The sequence below is a fragment of the Arachis ipaensis genome, chromosome B8, assembly GCF_059453495.1.
Source record: "Arachis ipaensis isolate K30076 ecotype BB chromosome B8, ASM5945349v1, whole genome shotgun sequence".
In the NCBI taxonomy this organism is placed as follows: domain Eukaryota; kingdom Viridiplantae; phylum Streptophyta; class Magnoliopsida; order Fabales; family Fabaceae; genus Arachis; species Arachis ipaensis.
The window spans coordinates 78,335,330-78,353,930 of record NC_142443.1 but is presented as its reverse complement, the minus strand read 5'-3'; the positions used below and the strand labels follow the sequence as shown (position 1 = coordinate 78,353,930).

Below are 18,601 nucleotides of genomic sequence, written 5' to 3'. Positions count from 1 at the left end.
ATTTTTGATGAAGGAAGTAAATCGAAGACTTTAAGTTTTGAAGATTATATTTTAGACGTTACACTATAAAGCAAAAGAGGCGAAAATAGTTATATATTTTTTTACAATAAATTTAAATTGAGGCAACCCTTTAAAAATATTGTCTATAATAAAAAAAAATGTTGTCTTTGATTAAAAGCAACGTTTTTCGACAAAACACGCTTTTTAGGGGATTGGCTATACGGTCGTTATCTTTGGTCTAAGACAACGTTTTTATGTATCAAAGGGAACCCTTTTTATGGCAACTTTCAAAAAATGTTGCCTTTTCTACAAAAAAAGCAACTCTACGAAAAGGTTGCCTTAGAGCACCAAACTCAACGCTTAAGATGAAACTTTATAACAACACTTTATACGAGTTGTATTTTCTAATATATAAAGAAACACTTGTCTAGATTTTTTTTAGTTACCTTTTCATATACCTAAAGCAACACTTGTATAAGTTTTTTTCTGGTTGTTTCTTCATATACCTAAAGCAACACTTATCCAAATTTTGTTAAGTTGCCTTTTTCATAGACCTAAAATAACACTTATCTAAGTTTATTTGCAGTTGTCTTTTTCTAATACCTAAAGCAACACCTCATTGAGTTTTTCCTAGGTTCTCTTTTTTTATATCTAAAGCAATATATTTTTTATCTTTGTTATATTTATATGACATTTAAAGAATATATAGCACACACTAACAATATTTAAATATTTAAACTCAATTAATCAATATAGGGAGAATAAGCTAATAATATATATTGCATATATATAAAAAGGTCTTCCAAGTGTCAATTAACATACTTGTTAAGTTATCAAGTCACATAAGTAAACAAAATACATATTTTTCTCATGATAAAATTGAACAAAAAAGAAACTAGTTTTTCCATTTGAAACCAAGAAAACTTTGTGCTTTACCATTGTGCCAAGAGTCGCCTTTATCTCTTCAGAAAACTTCATCCAACCCTATATAGGAAGACAAAAAATAGGAAAAGATAAGGTCAGATGACTGAAATTGAAACAAAATCCTCCCATACATATAAAACCCGAATGAGAATGTATATAAGCAATTGAGTATTTACAAATGGAACAGAAGCTATTATGTGGTGTAACAAAATCAAAATGATTTCACACTAGCCTGCTGATGCATATAAGCCTACTTTCTACAATATTAGAAAATACAAGCTCACAAACTACAAATAGGGCAAAAGCATCAATAAATCAATAAATATAATATGCGGCTAGCACAATGCATGAATTTCATTTATAAAAAAATTGAGAGAAAAAAAGGGGCTGAACAAAGCACCTGCAACTGGAGTACCTCTGATCTGGAACTAATGTGCTTCCTGGAAGGACGAGCACTGCCAAAATCCATGAGTATGGCAAGAGGCAGTTGTCCTTTTCTATGTGTTATAAGAACATTACCAGGTTTGACATCATTATGAGCATATGGAGTACCTAAACCATGCATATGCTTGAGTCCTGAACAAAGCTGTTGAGTTGATTTGTGAGGGCTAAAAGGATTTCAGAAGAAATTAAACTTTTGTAAGATTAGAGTACTAAAGAACTCTAGAATATAAAGAAGTGTATATTGAATCAAACTAATATTTTTATTTTTTATATTTTGAAAAAGAAAGGTTGCTTCTTAGATTCTAAATGTAAAAGTAGTGTAAAAGTAGTATAGGCCAGAGATGTCCATATTTATCCTTCAATTTGATTCTTAATAGAGAAAATAACCTATTCCAAAGAATTACGAGGTAAATACATATACGAAATTCATGACAATCAGAAAAGGATACAATAGATGCCAAACAAGTAACATATGTTTTTATCCAAAAAAAAAAAGTATCGTGTGCTGAAAATCTTGAATTGCAACTATGATGCTTGAGATACCTGATCTCTGGTTATAATAAGCCAATTACATGACAGAAGAAAGTTCTTTTAGCTGTTGAAAGATTTGAAGAATATCGGAGGTAGGAAAGGATTCCTTCTTGGCTTTCATTGTCTTGGTATTATCTAGCAGTGTTCCATCCAAATGAAGTGGAAATAACAAGTATGTCTTGTGGTTCCAAGATTTTTGTGGAGTAGGCTGCCAACAAAAGGGCCATGTTCAACATAAATATAAAAGCACAACAACTGTAACAATGGAAGGAACAATTAAGTTGCAATTCACACATTATTTTCATTTTCATGTAGTGAAATTATCACTTATCAACTTAGAACAATTAAGAAACTACACTAGCAATGCCACATCATACCACACAATTGGATAGAGGTCCTTGTAAAATAGCACCATTAGTAGTGATATTATGTTTTCAAAGACATCATACCATAAGCAAGAAGCAATTCTTATCGAAATAATCCAATTTTAAAAGGTTGAATAATAGACTAGAATCAACTTTGCCATGATATGCAGGATCTCACTTAGTACAAATCACTATCCCATTACATTGACAAGCTTTGAGAGTCTCATTCTAATCCCTTCGCAATCACATATCTCAAAAGAATTTTTGTTGAGCATCCACAAGAAAAACCAGATACCCATCCTTTTTCCATTCAAAGTGCACATAGGAAAGATGAATTACTTTCAGTTTAAACCGGTTAAAATAAAACACCAAATACTAACTGTTGAATGCTTTTTTGTCAAGGCATAGTTAAAGTGCCCGTAGAAGGTATCCCATAGAAGGCATTGGATTCAACAGCTGGTACGGAATTTATAACCACAAACTAACCGACAAGTGCACCGGGTCGTACCAAGTAATACCTCAGGTGAGTGAGGGTCGATCCCACGAGGATTGATGGATCAAGCAACAATGGTTGAGTGATTGGCTTAGTCAGACAAACAAAAAAGAGTGTTTTGGTATTCAAAAGCATTAAACAGTAATTCAGAAATTAAAACAGCAAGTAGTAAATTGATGAGAATAATGTGGAGAAACAGTTAAGGCTTCAGAGATATCTATTTTCCAGATTGACTTTTCTTACTAACTATTTTAATCATGCAAGATTCAATTCATGGAAAACTATATATGACTAAGCCCTAATTCCTTAGACCTTCTTAGTCTACTCTAACTTTTATCAACCGCCAATTCCTTGGTCACTTAATTCCAATTAGAGGATGAAATTCAATTCTAGTTTATGTGCCACAGAAACTCTAATTACCCAAATATAAAAGGATTGTATGTCACGTATCCCGTTAAGTCCAGATAATTAGAAGTTTAGGAGAAGTTGTTTTCAAGCTGTTGTTCAAGTAAAGAGCTTTTCCAAGTTATACAAGAACTCAATTAGAACAAGGGTCATACTTCCGTTCCACCCAAATTCATAAGATAAAGAACGAAAACAATTCTTGAATTAAAAATCAATACATGAATTAAAATAGAAAAATAATAGTATCAATCCATACAATAGACAGAGCTCCTAACCTTAACAGTGGAGGTTTAGTTGCTCATGGTTCAGAGAGAAAACTAGGATTCTGAAAAACTGTAAATTGCGTAATGAGATAGAAGAAAAGAGAAAGCCCGAAGGGCTGATTCTTTTCCCTTTTATATCTAGTCCTAATTAATGTAAAATATATTTTCTAAAACTAAAATAATATCTTTTCCTAATTGTAAATAAAATAAAAGTTGAATCAAAATTAATTTGATTGATCCGTGCAAGGTTGAGGAGTGTGGGGACCATTAGATTCATTAAGCTCCATGCTGAACTTGGCTTTTTCCAAGTTCAACGTGGAGAAGGTAGCAAGTGCTTCAGCGTGTTCCTTTGAATCCACCCAAGTTCAGCGTGGAGAAGGCAGCAAGTTCTTCCCTGGAAGTTCTCCAATCCACGCTGAACTTGGTGGGAACCAAGTTCAACGTGGAGGATGCAGAGGTTGCTGGTGAAGAAATGTGCACTATTATATATTGTCGAAAAGTCCTAGAAGTTAACTTTTTAATGCCACTGGAATCACATCAATTGGACCTCTGTAGATCAAGTTATTCCAGTTTGAGTGCAAGGAGGTTAGGATTGACAGCATCATTCGCTTTCTCCCTTTTCTGCTACAAAACTCCGTCAAATCCCTCCGAATGCTATCTGAAATAAATAGAATTGTGCACAACTAAAAGTAGCATCCATAGTGGCTAAAATATATTTAAATTTTGATTTAACTTAGCAATTCAAGTGCAAATTCACAAGGAAAAGATAGATAAGATGCTCACGCATCACAACACCAAACTTGAATTGTTGCTTGTCCTCAAGCAACCAAAATGAGTGCATGATTAAGATGTGAATTTGCATGAGAGGTGAGAGTTTAGTCATTCTCAAGTCTATTCTAAAAATGGGATTTATTCATTGTAACTCTGAACAGTTTTGGCATCTCACTCTCCTTTGAATCAGAGGAATGCAGTGTCATTCGGAATTAGAATCCGGATCATATTATGAATTCTCTGATCTTTATACTCAGTTTAATCCTTGAACACACCAAAATTTACTTTAATTCTCTTTTCTTTGGTGCTTTACACCTTGAGCCTAGCCGTGACTTTAAATATTTTGTCTCAAGTTTTACTTGACACAGAAACACCACAAGCACTTGACTGGGAAACTCTTTCTAAGTTCTGATTCCTTTTTCAGTTTCTCCCAAGCAGTGGTGCTCAAAGCCTTTGGCATACTCTGCTGAATGCATTTGGTCACGACTCTAAATATTATGTCTCAAAGGTTACTTGAAACAAGAACACCACAAGCATATAACTAGGAAAATAACTCTGAGCTTTTGATTATTTCAGACTCCCTAGTCATTGATGCTCAGAGCCTTGGACTTTGCTTTTATGCTTATTTTGCTTCAAGGATTAAATTTTATTTATTTCAGAGAAGTCATAATAATTATTTAAATCCCTGTTCCTCATAAATCAACATCCCTTAATTCAACTTCAAATATGCTCTGTTCATGTCATTCATTCAGAGTTACAAATAACACCACCACAATTAAATAAATATGACTAATCTTAGATATAAAACTCACTCTTTTCATGCATTACATCATTTTTTTTCTTTTCTTTTGATTTTCAAGCTCAGTGAACAATACATGAGACACCTTTTTTTTTTCATAAAACTCAAATAACAAGATGAACAGTAAATAAAACTAGACCCTAAGAGTTGAAATAGTAATTGATCATGCAATAACAAAATAAACAGTCAACAGGAACCTAATCACAAAAATAATAGTAAAATGATAATGAGGATGAAAAGGAACTAGGCCACCTCAATTTCCCTGATGGGGGTCTCTCTCCTCGGGCTGAGCTCTGTAAGGTCCTCTCAGACGGCTGTAATCCTACCTCAGCTGCTGAATCTCCTGCCGCTGAGAGTGCTGATCCGCTCTAATCTCATCAAGGGATGTATAGAGATGCTCCCATCGGCTATTCTGTATGGCTCTCATCTCATCAACAGATGCCATGTATTGCTCCCAATGACTGTCATTGGTGACCCTCATCTGCTCCATGGAGGCTGCAAGCTGTTGCAAATAATCTTGTGGTGGAAAGTGTTGTTCCTGTGGCAGTGGTTGCTCCTCCTCAGCTCCTTCTTCAGCTCCTTCTTTAGCTTGTTCTCTGGGGAGCCTCCGATGTTCCCTCGTCTGTTCCAGCTGCTTCTTTGTGATGGGCTTCTTGCTTGGGATAGGAAAGTCATTCTCTATCTTCACTCTAGCAGCATCACAGAGGCGGAAGATGAGATGTGGGAAGCCCAATCTGGCATTGTCCTTGGTGTTGGTGATGATGTGGTAAAATTGATCAGCAATAACGTCTGCCACCTCTACTGGGTCTCCCAATAGAATACAGTGGATCATAATTGCTCAGTCCGCAGTACACTCAGACCGGTTGCTCGTGGGCATGATGGACCGGTGAATGAAATGGTGCCATCCTCTAGCCAAAGGCTTCAAGTCACCTACTTTGATATGGTCGGGTTCCTCTCGCGCCCCCATTATCTACTGTACACCTGGAATGCAAATGTCGGCGATTACTTGTTACAACCGCTGATCTCTGTACATCCTCTCACTGTAGGAACTAAGTGATTGTTCGGTCTCTGGCATCTGGAGGGCCTATCTGATGATCTCTGGGCTGAAGTCAATGGTTCTTCCCCTTACAAAAGTTTTGTGGTTCCTTTCATTTATGCCAGACACATTCTTGTAGGTAATCCACATGTTCCCATAGAATTCTTGCACCATCAACTGTCCCGCATGTGGCTGTGGATTACACAGAACTTCCCATCCTATTCTCCGAATCTCATGTGTAATTTTCGGAAGTTCATCCGGTTGGAGCTTAAACTACACTTCTGGTAAAACCGGCCTCTTGCCAGTGATATCAAAAAAATGTTCTTCATGTAACTTAGATTTGAAGCACCTTGAGTCATGAGAACCGGTTGCTAGTTCCTTTCCCTTTCTCTTTTTGGATCGTTGGATGATCTTAGGTGCCATAAAGATAAATCAAATAAAACAGCGGAGCGGCAACACCAAACTTAAAACTATTGCTCGTCCCCGAGCAAATTAAAGAAATACAAAGGGGAAGAAGTAAGAGATACAGAAATTTAAATAGCAGAAAATAACATATAATGCTAAAAATATTTTTCAGGTTCTTGTTTTTTTTTTGAACGAAAAAAAAGGAAGGCACACAGAACAGAAAAATAAAATAAAAAAAGAAGAGGGAAATAGAGGGGGGACACGGGACATATGGGGGCTTTATATAGTAGTGGAGGGTTGGGGAGGGGATCACGGACGCTGGTCTAGGACACAGGGTGGAAGGGTGTTGTGGTCAAAGGTTATGTTTTGGGGAAGGGTGGTTGGGTGGGGGTAATGGAGTGAGAATGAGGTGCTGGGCCTAGTTACAGTAAGAGAGGGGGGATGGGGAATTGAATGGGGCAGGGGTTGGGATGAGGGAGGTTGTTACGGGCTGAAGCCTTGGGAGAGTGAGTAAAGTGGGGGTTGAAGGTTTGTTGTGTACGGGATGAGGCGTGAAGCTGGGATTAAATAGGAAGGTTTAGGGGAGAGGGAGTTTCGGGTGGATGGCTTTGGAGGGAGAGAGGCTAGTCTTTGGTGCGTTGGGAAGGGAGGAGGCTATGGCCAAAGGGGTAGGGGAATATATGGCAAAGGGAAAGGCTTGTTAAAGGAAGGATGGGAAAGGGGCTGTAGTTGCATAATACAGGGGATCACGTGAAAGAGAGGGAATCAGGGAGTGTTGGTAATTGATCTGATGGATTTTGGTGGGATTTGAGGTTGATTTGGCGAGGATTTGGGGGCAAAGGGTGAGCTGGCGCTGAACTTGAGGGAAAAGAAGTTCAGCATCGCATATAGTGCATGTGTTATGCAACTCCCACGCTGAACTTGGTAAAAACCAAGTTCAGCGCCAATGTTCCCGAATGTGTCTCCACTCTCCACGCTGAACTTGGTGCAGCCCAAGTTCAGCGTGGGCCTTGCTCTTTTTTTTATATAATATATTTTTTGAAATTTTTTTTAAATTTTTTTTTGAATATTCCCACGCTGAACTTGGAGAAGGCCAAGTTCAACGTGGGAATGGCAGTGGCAACTCTCACTTGATACGTGTTTTCCACACTGAACTTGGAATTTTCCAAGTTCAGCGTGGACTTGGCAGTAGGAACTCCCTCTTTGCACGTTTCTAACCACGCTGAACTTGGAAAATTCCAAGTTCAGCATGGAATTGGCAGGATCAACCTCCTCCAGAGTGTTCAAAAATTTTTCTAAGTGTCCGGTTCCTGTTTTAAAATTTCTACATGATCAAAACACAAGTAAAACAACAGAAAATAGTAAAAACTCAAGAAAAATCAAACAAATAATATAATCAACTCAACGGAAAAATAACTAAAGATACGAAATCATCAGGTTGCCTCCCGATAAGCGCTTCTTTAACGTCACAAGCTTGACGGTCAGTTCTGCTAATTCAGCAGATGTGCGGACCTCTGGCGATCAATCTCGCCTCCAGGATAGTGTTTCAATCTCTGGCCATTCACTGTAAATTTTCTGTCAGAATTCTCTTCCTGTATCTCCACATGGCCATATGGTGAAACTCTGGTAACCACAAACGGTCTTGACCACCGGGATTTCAGCTTCCCGGAAAAGAGTTTAAGCCTTGAATTATACAGAAGCACTCTCTGTCCTGGCTCAAATATTCTGATGGCAATCTTCTTGTCATGCAATAACTTGGTTTTCTCCTTATAGAACTTGGCATTCTCATAGGCTGAATATCTGAATTCATCAAGCTCATTCAACTGAAGCATTCACTTAATTCCTGCAGCTTCTGAATCAAGATTCAGATACCTGATTGCCCAGTAAGCTTTATGCTCTAGCTCAACTAGCAAGTGACAGGCTTTGCCATAGACCAAATGATAAGGGGACATGCCAATAGGAGTCTTGTAAGCTGTCCGGTATGCCCAGAGAGCATCATCAAGCTTCCTAGACCAGTCCTTTCTTGAAACACTGATGGTCTTTTCTAGAATCCGCTTGAGTTCCCTGTTGGAGACTTCAACCTGTCCACTTGTCTGAGGGTTATAGGGGGTTGCCACTTTATGATGGACTCCATATCTCTGCAGAAGTGAGTCCAGCTGTCTATTACAGAAGTGGCTTCCACCATCACAAATGAGTGTCCTTGGGACACCAAACCGGCTAAAGATATATCTCTGAAGAAAGCTCATCACCACCTTGGCATCATTGGTGGGTAGAGCCACAGCTTCCACCCACTTGGACACTTAATCAACTGCCACTAGGATATAGTTGTTTGAATGTGAGGGTGGAAAAGGTCCCATGAAATCAATACCCCATACATCAAACAACTCAACCTCAAGAATCCCCTGCTGTGGCATCTCATGGTTGGCAGGAAGATTCGTGGCTTTTTCACATCTGTCACAGTGCTTCACAAATTCTCTTGAGTCCCTGAAGAGAGTCGGCCAGTAGAACCCGCTCTGAAGGACTTTTGTAGCTGTCCTTTCACCACCAAAGTGGCCTCCATAATCAGACCTATGACAGTGCCAAAGAATTTGCTACTTTTCCTCATCCGGGACACATCTCCGGATTATACCATCTGAGCACCTTTTAAAAAGGTACAGTTCCTCCCAAATCTAGTACTTTGCATCAGTCAATAGCTTCTTTACTTGTTGCCTACTGTACTCCTTTGGAAAAAAATTCATAGCTTTGTAATTGGCAATGTCTGCAAACCATGGAGCCTGTTGAATAAGGAACAATTGCTTATCAGGAAATGTTTCAGTCACAGCTATGGGTGGTTGTACTCATGCATCAGGCTCAATTCTGGAGAGATGGTCAGCTACTTGATTTTCTGACCCTTTCCTGTCCTTTATTTCAATGTCAAACTCCTGGAGGAGCAACACCCATCAGATTAATCTTTGTTTAAAGTCCTGTTTGGTTAGAAGGTACTTCAAAGCAGCATGATCAGTATAAACAATAACCTTAAAACCAATTAGATAGGACCTAAACTTATCAATAGCATACACAATAGCTAATAGTTCTTTCTCTGTAGTTGTGTAATTCTTTTGAGCATCATTTAACACACGGCTAGCATAGTAAATGACATGTACAAGCTTGCCATGCCTCTGTCCTAAAACAGCTCCTATACCAAAATCACTAGCATCACACATCAATTCAAGTGGTAAATCCCAGTCAGGGGGAGCTATAATGGAAGCAGAAGTAAGGTTTGCTTTCAGAGTTTTAAAAACATGCAGGCATTCAGCATCAAACACAAAAGGAACATCAACAACCAATAGGTTGCTTAGTGGCTTAGCAATTTTTGAAAAATCCTTTATAAATCTTCTATAGAATCTTGCATGACCCAAGAAACTCCTGACTGCCTTAACATTGGCTGGTGGTGGTAAATTTTTAATTACCTCCACCTTTGCTCTATCAACCTCAATCCCCTTACCTGAAATTCGGTGTCCAAGAACAATACGTTCTGTAACCATAAAATGATATTTTTCCCAATTTAAAACAAGGTTTGATTCTTGACACCGTTTCAAGACCAAAGATAAATGATTAAGGCATGATTCAAAAGAATTACCAAAAACAGAAAAGTCATCCATAAATACCTCAATAAACCTTTCAACCATATCTAAAAAAATTGAAAGCATACACCTTTGAAAAGTTGCTGGAGCATTACAAAGTCCAAATGGTATTCTTCTGTAAGCAAATACTCCAAAAGGGCATGTGAATGCTGTCTTTTCCTGATCTTGAGGGTCCACTGCAATTTGATTATATCCAGAATATCCATCTAGAAAACAATAAAAAACATGACCAGCTAACCTCTCAAGCATCTGATCAATGAAAGGCAGGGGAAGTGATCCTTCCTTGTAGCAGTGTTGAGCCTCCTGTAGTCTATGCACATTCTCCATCCTGTGACTGTTCTTGTAGGAATAAGCTCATTCTTTTCATTCTTGACCACTGTCATCCCTCCCTTCTTGGGAACTACCTGCACAGGACTTATCCAAGAACTATCAGAAATAGGGTAAATAATACCTGCTTCCCATAATTTTATTACCTCTTTTTGGACAACCTCTTTCATGGTTAGATTGAGTCTCCTTTGTCGTTGCACAACTGGTTTAACATCATCTTCAAGAAGGATCTTGTGCATGCACTTGGTTGGACTAATCCCCTTTAAATCACTAATGGTCCACCCAAGAGCTGTTATATGGCTCCTAGGTACTAAAATAAGCGCCTCTTCCTCTTCAGGCTTCAGGGAAGAGCTAATAATCACTGGATATGAATTATTTTCACCCAAGAACACATATTTTAGAGAAGGGGGCAAAGGTTTGAGCTCAAGCTTGGGGACTTCCTCCTCCTTTATTGGCGTGTTCATCAGCTCCTTTTGGGGTGGTGAATCATCAACTTCAACTAATTCATACTTAGAAATAGGATCTAGAACATCATCAAGTATCTCAGCTTCCAGTACTTCTTGAACAAGTGGTTCAACAACATCGATTCTCATACACCCTTCAGAGTCATTAGGGTGCTTGAGAGCTTCAAAAACATTAAGGACCACCTGTTCTTCATTGACCCTCAGGGTTAATTCACCCTTTTGTACATCAATTAGAGCTCTACCTGTAGCTAAGAAGGGTCTACCAAGAATAATAGAAGATTTTACATCCCCTTCCATGTCTAAAATAACAAAATCAGCAGGAATAATAAATGGTCCTACTTTCACAAGTAAATCCTCAACAACACCCACAGGTAATTTAATAGAAAGATCAACAAGTTGAAGAGAAATACGAGTGGGTTTTACCTCCTCAATTTGAAGTTTTTTCATCACTGAAAGTGGCATGAGATTGATGCTAGCTCCAAGGTCACATAAAGCTCTCTGAATGGTGACATCTCCAATGGTGCAAGGAATCACAAAGCTCCCTGGATCCTGCATTTTCTCAGGAAGGTTATGTTGAATAATAGCACTGCATTCCTTGGTTAATACCACTTTTTCTTGTTCCTTCCAATTCCTCTTGTTATTTAACAATTCTTTCATGAATTTAGCATAAAGAGGCATTTGCTCAAGAGCCTCTGTAAAAGGAATATTGATTTGCAGCTTCTTGAAGACTTCTAAAAATTTAGAAAATTGCTTGTCTTTGGAAGCCTTCTGAAGCCTCTGAGGATATGACATTTTTGGTTTGTATTCAGGAGCCTTTGGCAGTGTAGGATATGTGTCAAGAAAATCTGGAAATGGGTTGTCTGCACGTTTTGGAGGGGCGTGCTCTACTTTTTTCTTCTTCTCCTCTGGAGCTTCCTTTACAACTAGCTCTTCATTGACCTTGGTCTCAGAACCAGCTACTTTACCACTTCTCAATTGAATAGCCTTGCAATCTTCTCTTGGGTTCACCACTGTATCACCAGGAAATGTATTTGAAGACCTCTCAGGTAATTGCTTGCTCAGTTGGCCCATTTGCACCTCCAAGTTTCTAATAGAAGCTCTGGTTTCCTGCATAAAACTCCTCATCATCTCCCAATTAGAATCTTCTTAGGATTTAGAATTTGTCTGCTGAGGTGGTTGTTGTTGATGAGACTGAAATTGGCGATTATTGTGATTGTTCTGTTGTAAACTGCCCTGAGAATTATTGTTGAAATTCTGAGATCTCTGAGGTTAGTCTCTCCACCCAAAATTTGGGTGATTTCTCCATCCTTGATTATACGTCTTAGAGTACGGATCATTGTTGGGATTTCTAGGACCACTTTTCATGTAATTGACCTGTTCAGAAGAGGGTTGAGCATAATCATAATTATCATTTTACACAAAATTACCTGTCATGTCATAAGGGACCTCTTGAGGTGCAGTCTGAGTATTGACAGCTGAAACTTGCATTCCACTAATCTGTTGAGTAAGTAGACTTATTTGCTGAGACATAAGCTTGTTCTGAGCAAGAAGAGCATTAACAGCTTCCATTTCTAACACGCCTCTCTTCTGAGAGGTCTCAGAGTGCTAAGGATTTCTGTTGGAGGAATATAAGTATTGGTTGTTAGCAACCAACTCAATAAGCTCAATAGTCTCCTCTGGTGTCTTCTTCATGTGCAAAGAACCACCCGCAGAATTATCCAAGCGCATCTTGGACATTTCACATAAGCCCTCATAAAAGATATCCAGCTGAGTCCATCTAGAGAACATGTCCGAAGGGCATTGCCTAGTAAGTAGCTTAAATCTCTCCCAAGCTTCATAAAGGGTCTCACCCTCTTTTTGTCTGAAAGTCTGAACCTCCCCCTTAGCTTAGTAAGTTTTTGAGGTGGGAAAAATTTAGTCAGAAATCCAGTGACAACCTTGTCCCAAGTTTCCTGACTCTCCTTGGGTTGAGAATCTAACCACATTTTTGCTCTATCCTTCATAGCAAACGAAAAGAGCATGAGTCTGTATACCTCAGGATTTACTCCATTGGTCTTCACAGTATCATAAATCTACAGAAAATCAGAAATAAATTGATTCAGATCTTCCTGAGGAAGTCTATGATACTGGCAATTTTGTTGCATAAGAGTGATAAGCTGAGGCTTCAACTCAAAGTTGTTTGCAGCTATAGGAGGCACCACAATGCTTTTTCCATAAAGATCTGCAGTAGGAGCAGTGTAAGAGCCAAGCACTCATCTAGGTTGCTCATTCTCAACTGGATTTGCCACATTGGCATTAACAACATTATTATTATGATCCATAGTGGATTCTGCAGCCTTGTAAAGTCTTACTTGTTGCAAACGCCGCCTCAAAGTCCTTTCAGGTTCAGGATCAAAATCTAACAGAGGTTCCTTGTCCTTGTTCCTGCTCATAAACAGACAGAGGACAAGAAAAAGATGGAACTCTCTACGTCAGAGTGTAGAGAATTCCTAGCGAAGTAACCTGTGTAAAATAATAAATTAAAAATACTTACTACTCAATAAATAAAAAAATTCTAAGATTTAAAGAAAAAATTAAATAGAGAAATTAAAACAAAATTAACTAGGTAACACCAAACTTAATTTCAGAAACTAAAAACAAAATTTATTAGTACTAATGTAAACATATATATATATATATATATATATATATATATATATATATATATATATATATATATATATATTTTCCTTATTTTTTCGTTAGCACCTCCTCCCCTGTTTCGTTTTCTTTCTTTTTTCTTTTATTGTTTAATAAATATAAAACAATATATATATTGAAAATAATAAAGCAACAATTATGTAAAATTAAAACTAAAGTGCCTAATCTAAGCAATCAAACAATTAGTAGTTGTTAATCACTATCAATCCCCGGCAACGACGCCAAAAACTTGGTGCAAAATTTATAACCACAAACTAACCGGCAAGTGCACCGGGTCGTACCAAGTAATACCTCAGGTGAGTGAGGGTCGATCCCACAAGGATTGATGGATCAAGCAACAATGGTTGAGTGATTGGCTTAGTCAGACAAACAAAAAAGAGTGTTTTGGTATTCAAAAGCATTAAACAGTAATTCAGAAATTAAAACAGCAAGCAGTAAATTGATGAGAATAATATGTGGAGAAACAGTTAAGGCTTCAGAGATATCTATTTTCCGGATTGACTTTTCTTACTAACTATTTTAATCATGCAAGATTCAATTCATGCCAAACTATATATGACTAATCCCTAATTCCTTAGACCTTCTTAGTCTACTCTAACTTTCATCAACCGCCAATTCCTTGGTCACTTAATTCCAATTAGAGGATGAAGTTCAATTCTAGTTTATGTGCCACAGAAACTCTAATTACCCAAATATAAAAGGATTATATGTCACGTATCCCGTTAAGTCTAGATAATTAGAAGTTTAGGAGAAATTGTTTTCAAGCTGTTGTTCAGGTAAAGAGCTTTTCCAAGTTATACAAGAACTCAATTAGAACAAGGGTCATACTTCCGTTCCACCCAAATTCATAAGATAAAGAACGAAAACAATTCTTGAATTAAAAATCAATACATGAATTAAAATAGAAAAATAATAGTTTCAATCCATACAATAGACAGAGCTCCTAACCTTAACTGTGGAAGTTTAGTTGCTCATGGTTCAGAGAGAAAACTAGGATTATGAAAAATTGTAAATTGCGGAATGAGATAGAAGAGAAGAGAAAGCCCGAAGGGCTGATCCTTTACCCTTTTATATCTAGTCCTAATTAATGTAAAATATATTTTCTAGAACTAAAATAATATCTTTTCCTAATTGTAAATAAAATAAAAGTTGAATCAAAATTAATTTGATTGATCCGTGCAGGGTTGAGGAGTGTGGGGACCACTGGATTCATTAAGCTCCACGCTGAACTTGGCTTTTTCCAAGTTCAACGTAGAGAAGGCAGCAAGTGCTTCAGCGTGTTCCTTTGAATCCACGCTGAACTTGGCTTTTCCCAAGTTCAGCGTGGAGAAGGCAGCAAGTTCTTCCCTGGAAGTTCTCCAATCCATGCTGAACTTGGCGGGAACCAAGTTCAACGTAGAGGATGCAGAGGTTGCTGGTGGAGAAATGTGAACTATTATATATCGTTGGAAAGCCCTAGAAGTCAACTTTCTAATGCCGCTAGAATCACATCAATTAGACCTCTGTAGCTCAAGTTATTCCAGTTTGAGTTCAAGGAGGTCAGGATTGACAGCATCATTCGCTTTCTCCCTTTTCTGCTACAAAACTCCGTCAAATCCCTCCGGATGCTACCTGAAATTAATAGAATTGTGCAGAACTTAAAGTAGCATCCATAGTGGCTAAAAGATATTTAAATTTTGATTTAACTTAGCAATTCAAGTGCAAATTCACAAGGAAAAGATAGATAAGATGCTCACGCATCAACAGCCTTCATACGTAGTATCTGAAAACTGCTGAATTCCAAACCCAGCAGATAGCATGTTTAAAACTTCAGGACATAAATCCAATTACATAGCCAAAGCTAATGAACAAATATGGAGGTTGAATAAACTGACCATTTTCTTGTTTTGATGAATTCATATTTTTGATATGATTCAGAGAGGAGCGGGTGTTGACTATTGCTGTAACTACTTACCTTGACAGAAATGATTGCATGATCGAGAAGCGAGAGCAGATTTGGGTGGTTGAACAGTGATGAAACATGAATCTCCTCCCTAACCAACTCCAACTGCTCATTGCTCTTGATGAGGACCTTTTTCATAGCATATGTTCCATCCTCTACATAAAAACACATTAGCAATTTATCAATTTCACTCTGCTGAATCAAATTATGTGTGCCACCTATTCAGAATCTTCTAAAAAGACAAGTATTACAACAATGAAAGCAAACACACTAGAAATGATGGTTTTATATTCAGAGGCATTAAGCAATGAAAGAAATCACGTCGAACGTATGCTTATAAAAAATGACGCAAAATCATAATCAAAATGCAAACTAAAAAAGAAAACCCTAAGAAGCAACAATCAGAATCATAAAAAATTCAGAAAAATTGAAATAAAACCCTCAAAATCAGAACTATCAAAGAACCCAAAAAATTTAGATTCAATGCATTCAGAAATTCCATTCCCATAGTAAAATTCAGAATCAATGCATTCAGAAATTCTATTTTCATACTAAAATTCAGAACATTCCCATTCTTCATTCAGAATCAATGCATTCAAAAATTCCATTCCATAGTAAAATTTAGAAGCTTCTTACCAATATGCAGAGGAGGAGGAGAGGGTTACAGCTGCGTGTAGTGTTGTCAGAGCTTGCGAAGAGGAGGAGGCGAGACAGAAGAAGAAGAGGAAGAAGGAGAAGGAGAGGGGTTTCTCGAAGATGACCACGTACGTGGAGCCGAGACAGGAGGAGGAGGAGCTGTGGAGCAGCGTGCGTGGAGAAGATGACCACGCCGGCGCCCGTGGAGAAGAGCACCGCGCCTACGCTCGTAGAGGAGAGCAACGCGCCGGTGCCCGTGGAAGGGAGCACCACACCATCGCGATCGTGGAGGGTGTGTTGCCATTGGGGTTGGTTTCAAATGTTAGGGCTTACGGTAGTGATGAACTGAAGCAAGTGATGAGCTGAAGCAAACATATCTTTTCTTTCTTTTTTTTCTAAGTTATTTAATTGGGAAATAATTGGTAGGAATATGATGGAAAATTTTTCTCTAAAATTTTTAACTACAAATCATTTTAGGCAACTTTTTATAAATGTTATTTTTTCAATTTTTTATAACACTTATAAAAGGTTATATTTTTATTTAAAAATATTGTCTTAAATAAATTATATTGTAATATTTTTTAAGTGTTGTTTTAGATGTCAAAGATAACACTTTTTGTGGGTGACCAAAAATTTTGTTATCTTTGCCTTACTCAAAGACAACTCATAAAAAATGTTGTCTTTTTCTATCTAAGGCAACTTTTGTTAAATGTTACTTTGAATAAGGGTTACCTTAGGCCAAAAATGTTGTAGTGATATGTGGGGGTTATACTTTGATTCGATTGGTTAGGAAATGGCTATAAATAAAAAAAAGTTCAAAGATACAAGGATTGGAACTTTACTTCAAAATTTATTCACGCACACTTATATTCCAGAGACTTTCTGAGTCTGTCTCGAGTTAATTTTCTGTAAGATTCTTTCCACTTGTTTTAACTTTTCATTTACATTCTCTGTAAACTTTACGTTTCTTGCAAATTTATCTTTCAAGCAATATTTAATTTCTTTGTTCAAATTTATATTTCTGTTTTGTTATTTTCAAAATTTAAAGTCCTTTGATCTAATCGAAGGCATTTTATTGCTTTATTTAAATTCAATGCAAACTATTTCAAATTCAGTCAAATTTATTCTTCAAAGTCTTTATTTTATTTTCAGATTTCTTTATATCTTGTCTAATTAAAGGGTCTTTGATGCACTTTTAGAAAACTGGTACTCGCAAAGAGGAGTAAGTTTTGCTTCTAAATCATTAGATATTGAACCACCATTGATTTGCTAAAAATTGACAAAACAAATTGGCACGCCTGGTGGGATAGTTTGAAGTTAAGTGTGTCGAATGATTTTATGTGACCATATTGTATGCAATTAAGAAATGGAAGGATTGTATACATGGCAGATGAAGTTTCGAATGTGAATGGTGGTTCATCCACAAATGACAATGCACTAGTAGTGGTACAACCTTCGGACGTTGCTTCATGTTCGGAAGGTGTTATTGTAAGTGAAAGTGTAGCGGTTACTAGTGTGCAGGCTAGAAATAATTGGCGTAATATTCGCCCACTTGGTAGTGCAATACCAATTCAGCCCCAAGTAACTACTGGTTGGCCTCCTTATGGCCTTCCTCCAGGCTATACGCCACCAGTAAGTAGTTTTGGCCCTTCAATCTGATTTGGAAGTGCAAGTGGAATAAACAATGTTCAAATTCCATAACTACATTCTAAGTATTCTCGAGATTTTAATATGGGTTCTACATCGAATGCTGCTAATTCAACAGCAGCAATTTGACAATAGTAAGAAGAAAGTAATCATGATTTGGTCAATTTATTGACTCAACAGATGACCACAATTCTGAATCCTATGATGGATGATAACGAAATGAAGTTCGATCGTCTTGCAAGGCAAGTCGAGCGAATTGCTCGACTTGTTGATTATGATGAAGGGGAAAGGCAGGAAGCAAGAGGAAATAATGAGGGATTTGAAAATTTATTTCAAAATGAAAATGATGTTTTTAGAGGTAGAAAAAACCCTTAGTTAATTCCTTGTGGTCAAAATGCCGATGATGTTTTGGCTCGATTACATGCTAATCCAGTCAGTGAATGTTATCAGGTTACAAGGATTGTGGAAGATGTTCTTAATAGGGTTGCATTCAACATAGGATTCATGAATCGACTCCATTTCGTCTCAGTTTTTCTCATAATGTTCAAATGGCTGAAGTGGCAAGAGGAGTAAAAAACCCCAAAATAATTACAAAGTTTGCAGGAGAAGTTGGGGAATCGACTACTGAATATGTTGCTCGATATTTGGTCGAGATTGGAAATCTAGCCAATGATGAAAATTTGAAAAAGAAGTTTTTTCCATCTTCGTTAATGAAGAATGCATTTACTTGGTTTTCAAATCTTAGACCAAATTCGATAACAATATGGGCTCAGTTAGAAATTAATTTTCATGCCCAATTCTACCAGGGAGAAATGAATGTGGCCGT

The 18,601-nt window shown here is 37.4% G+C and overlaps 1 protein-coding gene across 1 annotated transcript; it reads right to left on the bottom strand.

Annotated features, from left to right (window-relative positions):
* Positions 1-1,151: 1,151 nt before the first annotated feature.
* LOC148548538 (uncharacterized) lies at positions 1,152-15,663 on the bottom strand. The gene is made up of 4 exons (XM_088495637.1): positions 15,505-15,663; positions 1,946-2,107; positions 1,325-1,510; positions 1,152-1,181 (listed from the first exon to the last, which is right to left on the bottom strand). The coding sequence occupies exons 1-4, from the start codon at positions 15,661-15,663 to the stop codon at positions 1,152-1,154; spliced, it is 537 nt and encodes a 178-aa protein (XP_088351763.1).
* Between the last annotated feature and the right edge of the window lie 2,938 nt (positions 15,664-18,601).

Excerpts from the sequence above, each read along its gene's own strand:
- LOC148548538 (XM_088495637.1), bottom strand. The coding sequence starts at position 15,663 with ATGTGTTTTTATGTAGAGGATGGAACATATGCTATGAAAAAGGTCCTC. Across the intron at positions 2,108-15,504 it reads ATGCAATCATTTCTGTCAAG|CCTACTCCACAAAAATCTTG; the intron begins GTAAGTAGTTAC and ends TTTTGTTGGCAG. Across the intron at positions 1,511-1,945 it reads AGCTAAAAGAACTTTCTTCT|CTTTGTTCAGGACTCAAGCA; the intron begins GTCATGTAATTG and ends TCAACTCAACAG.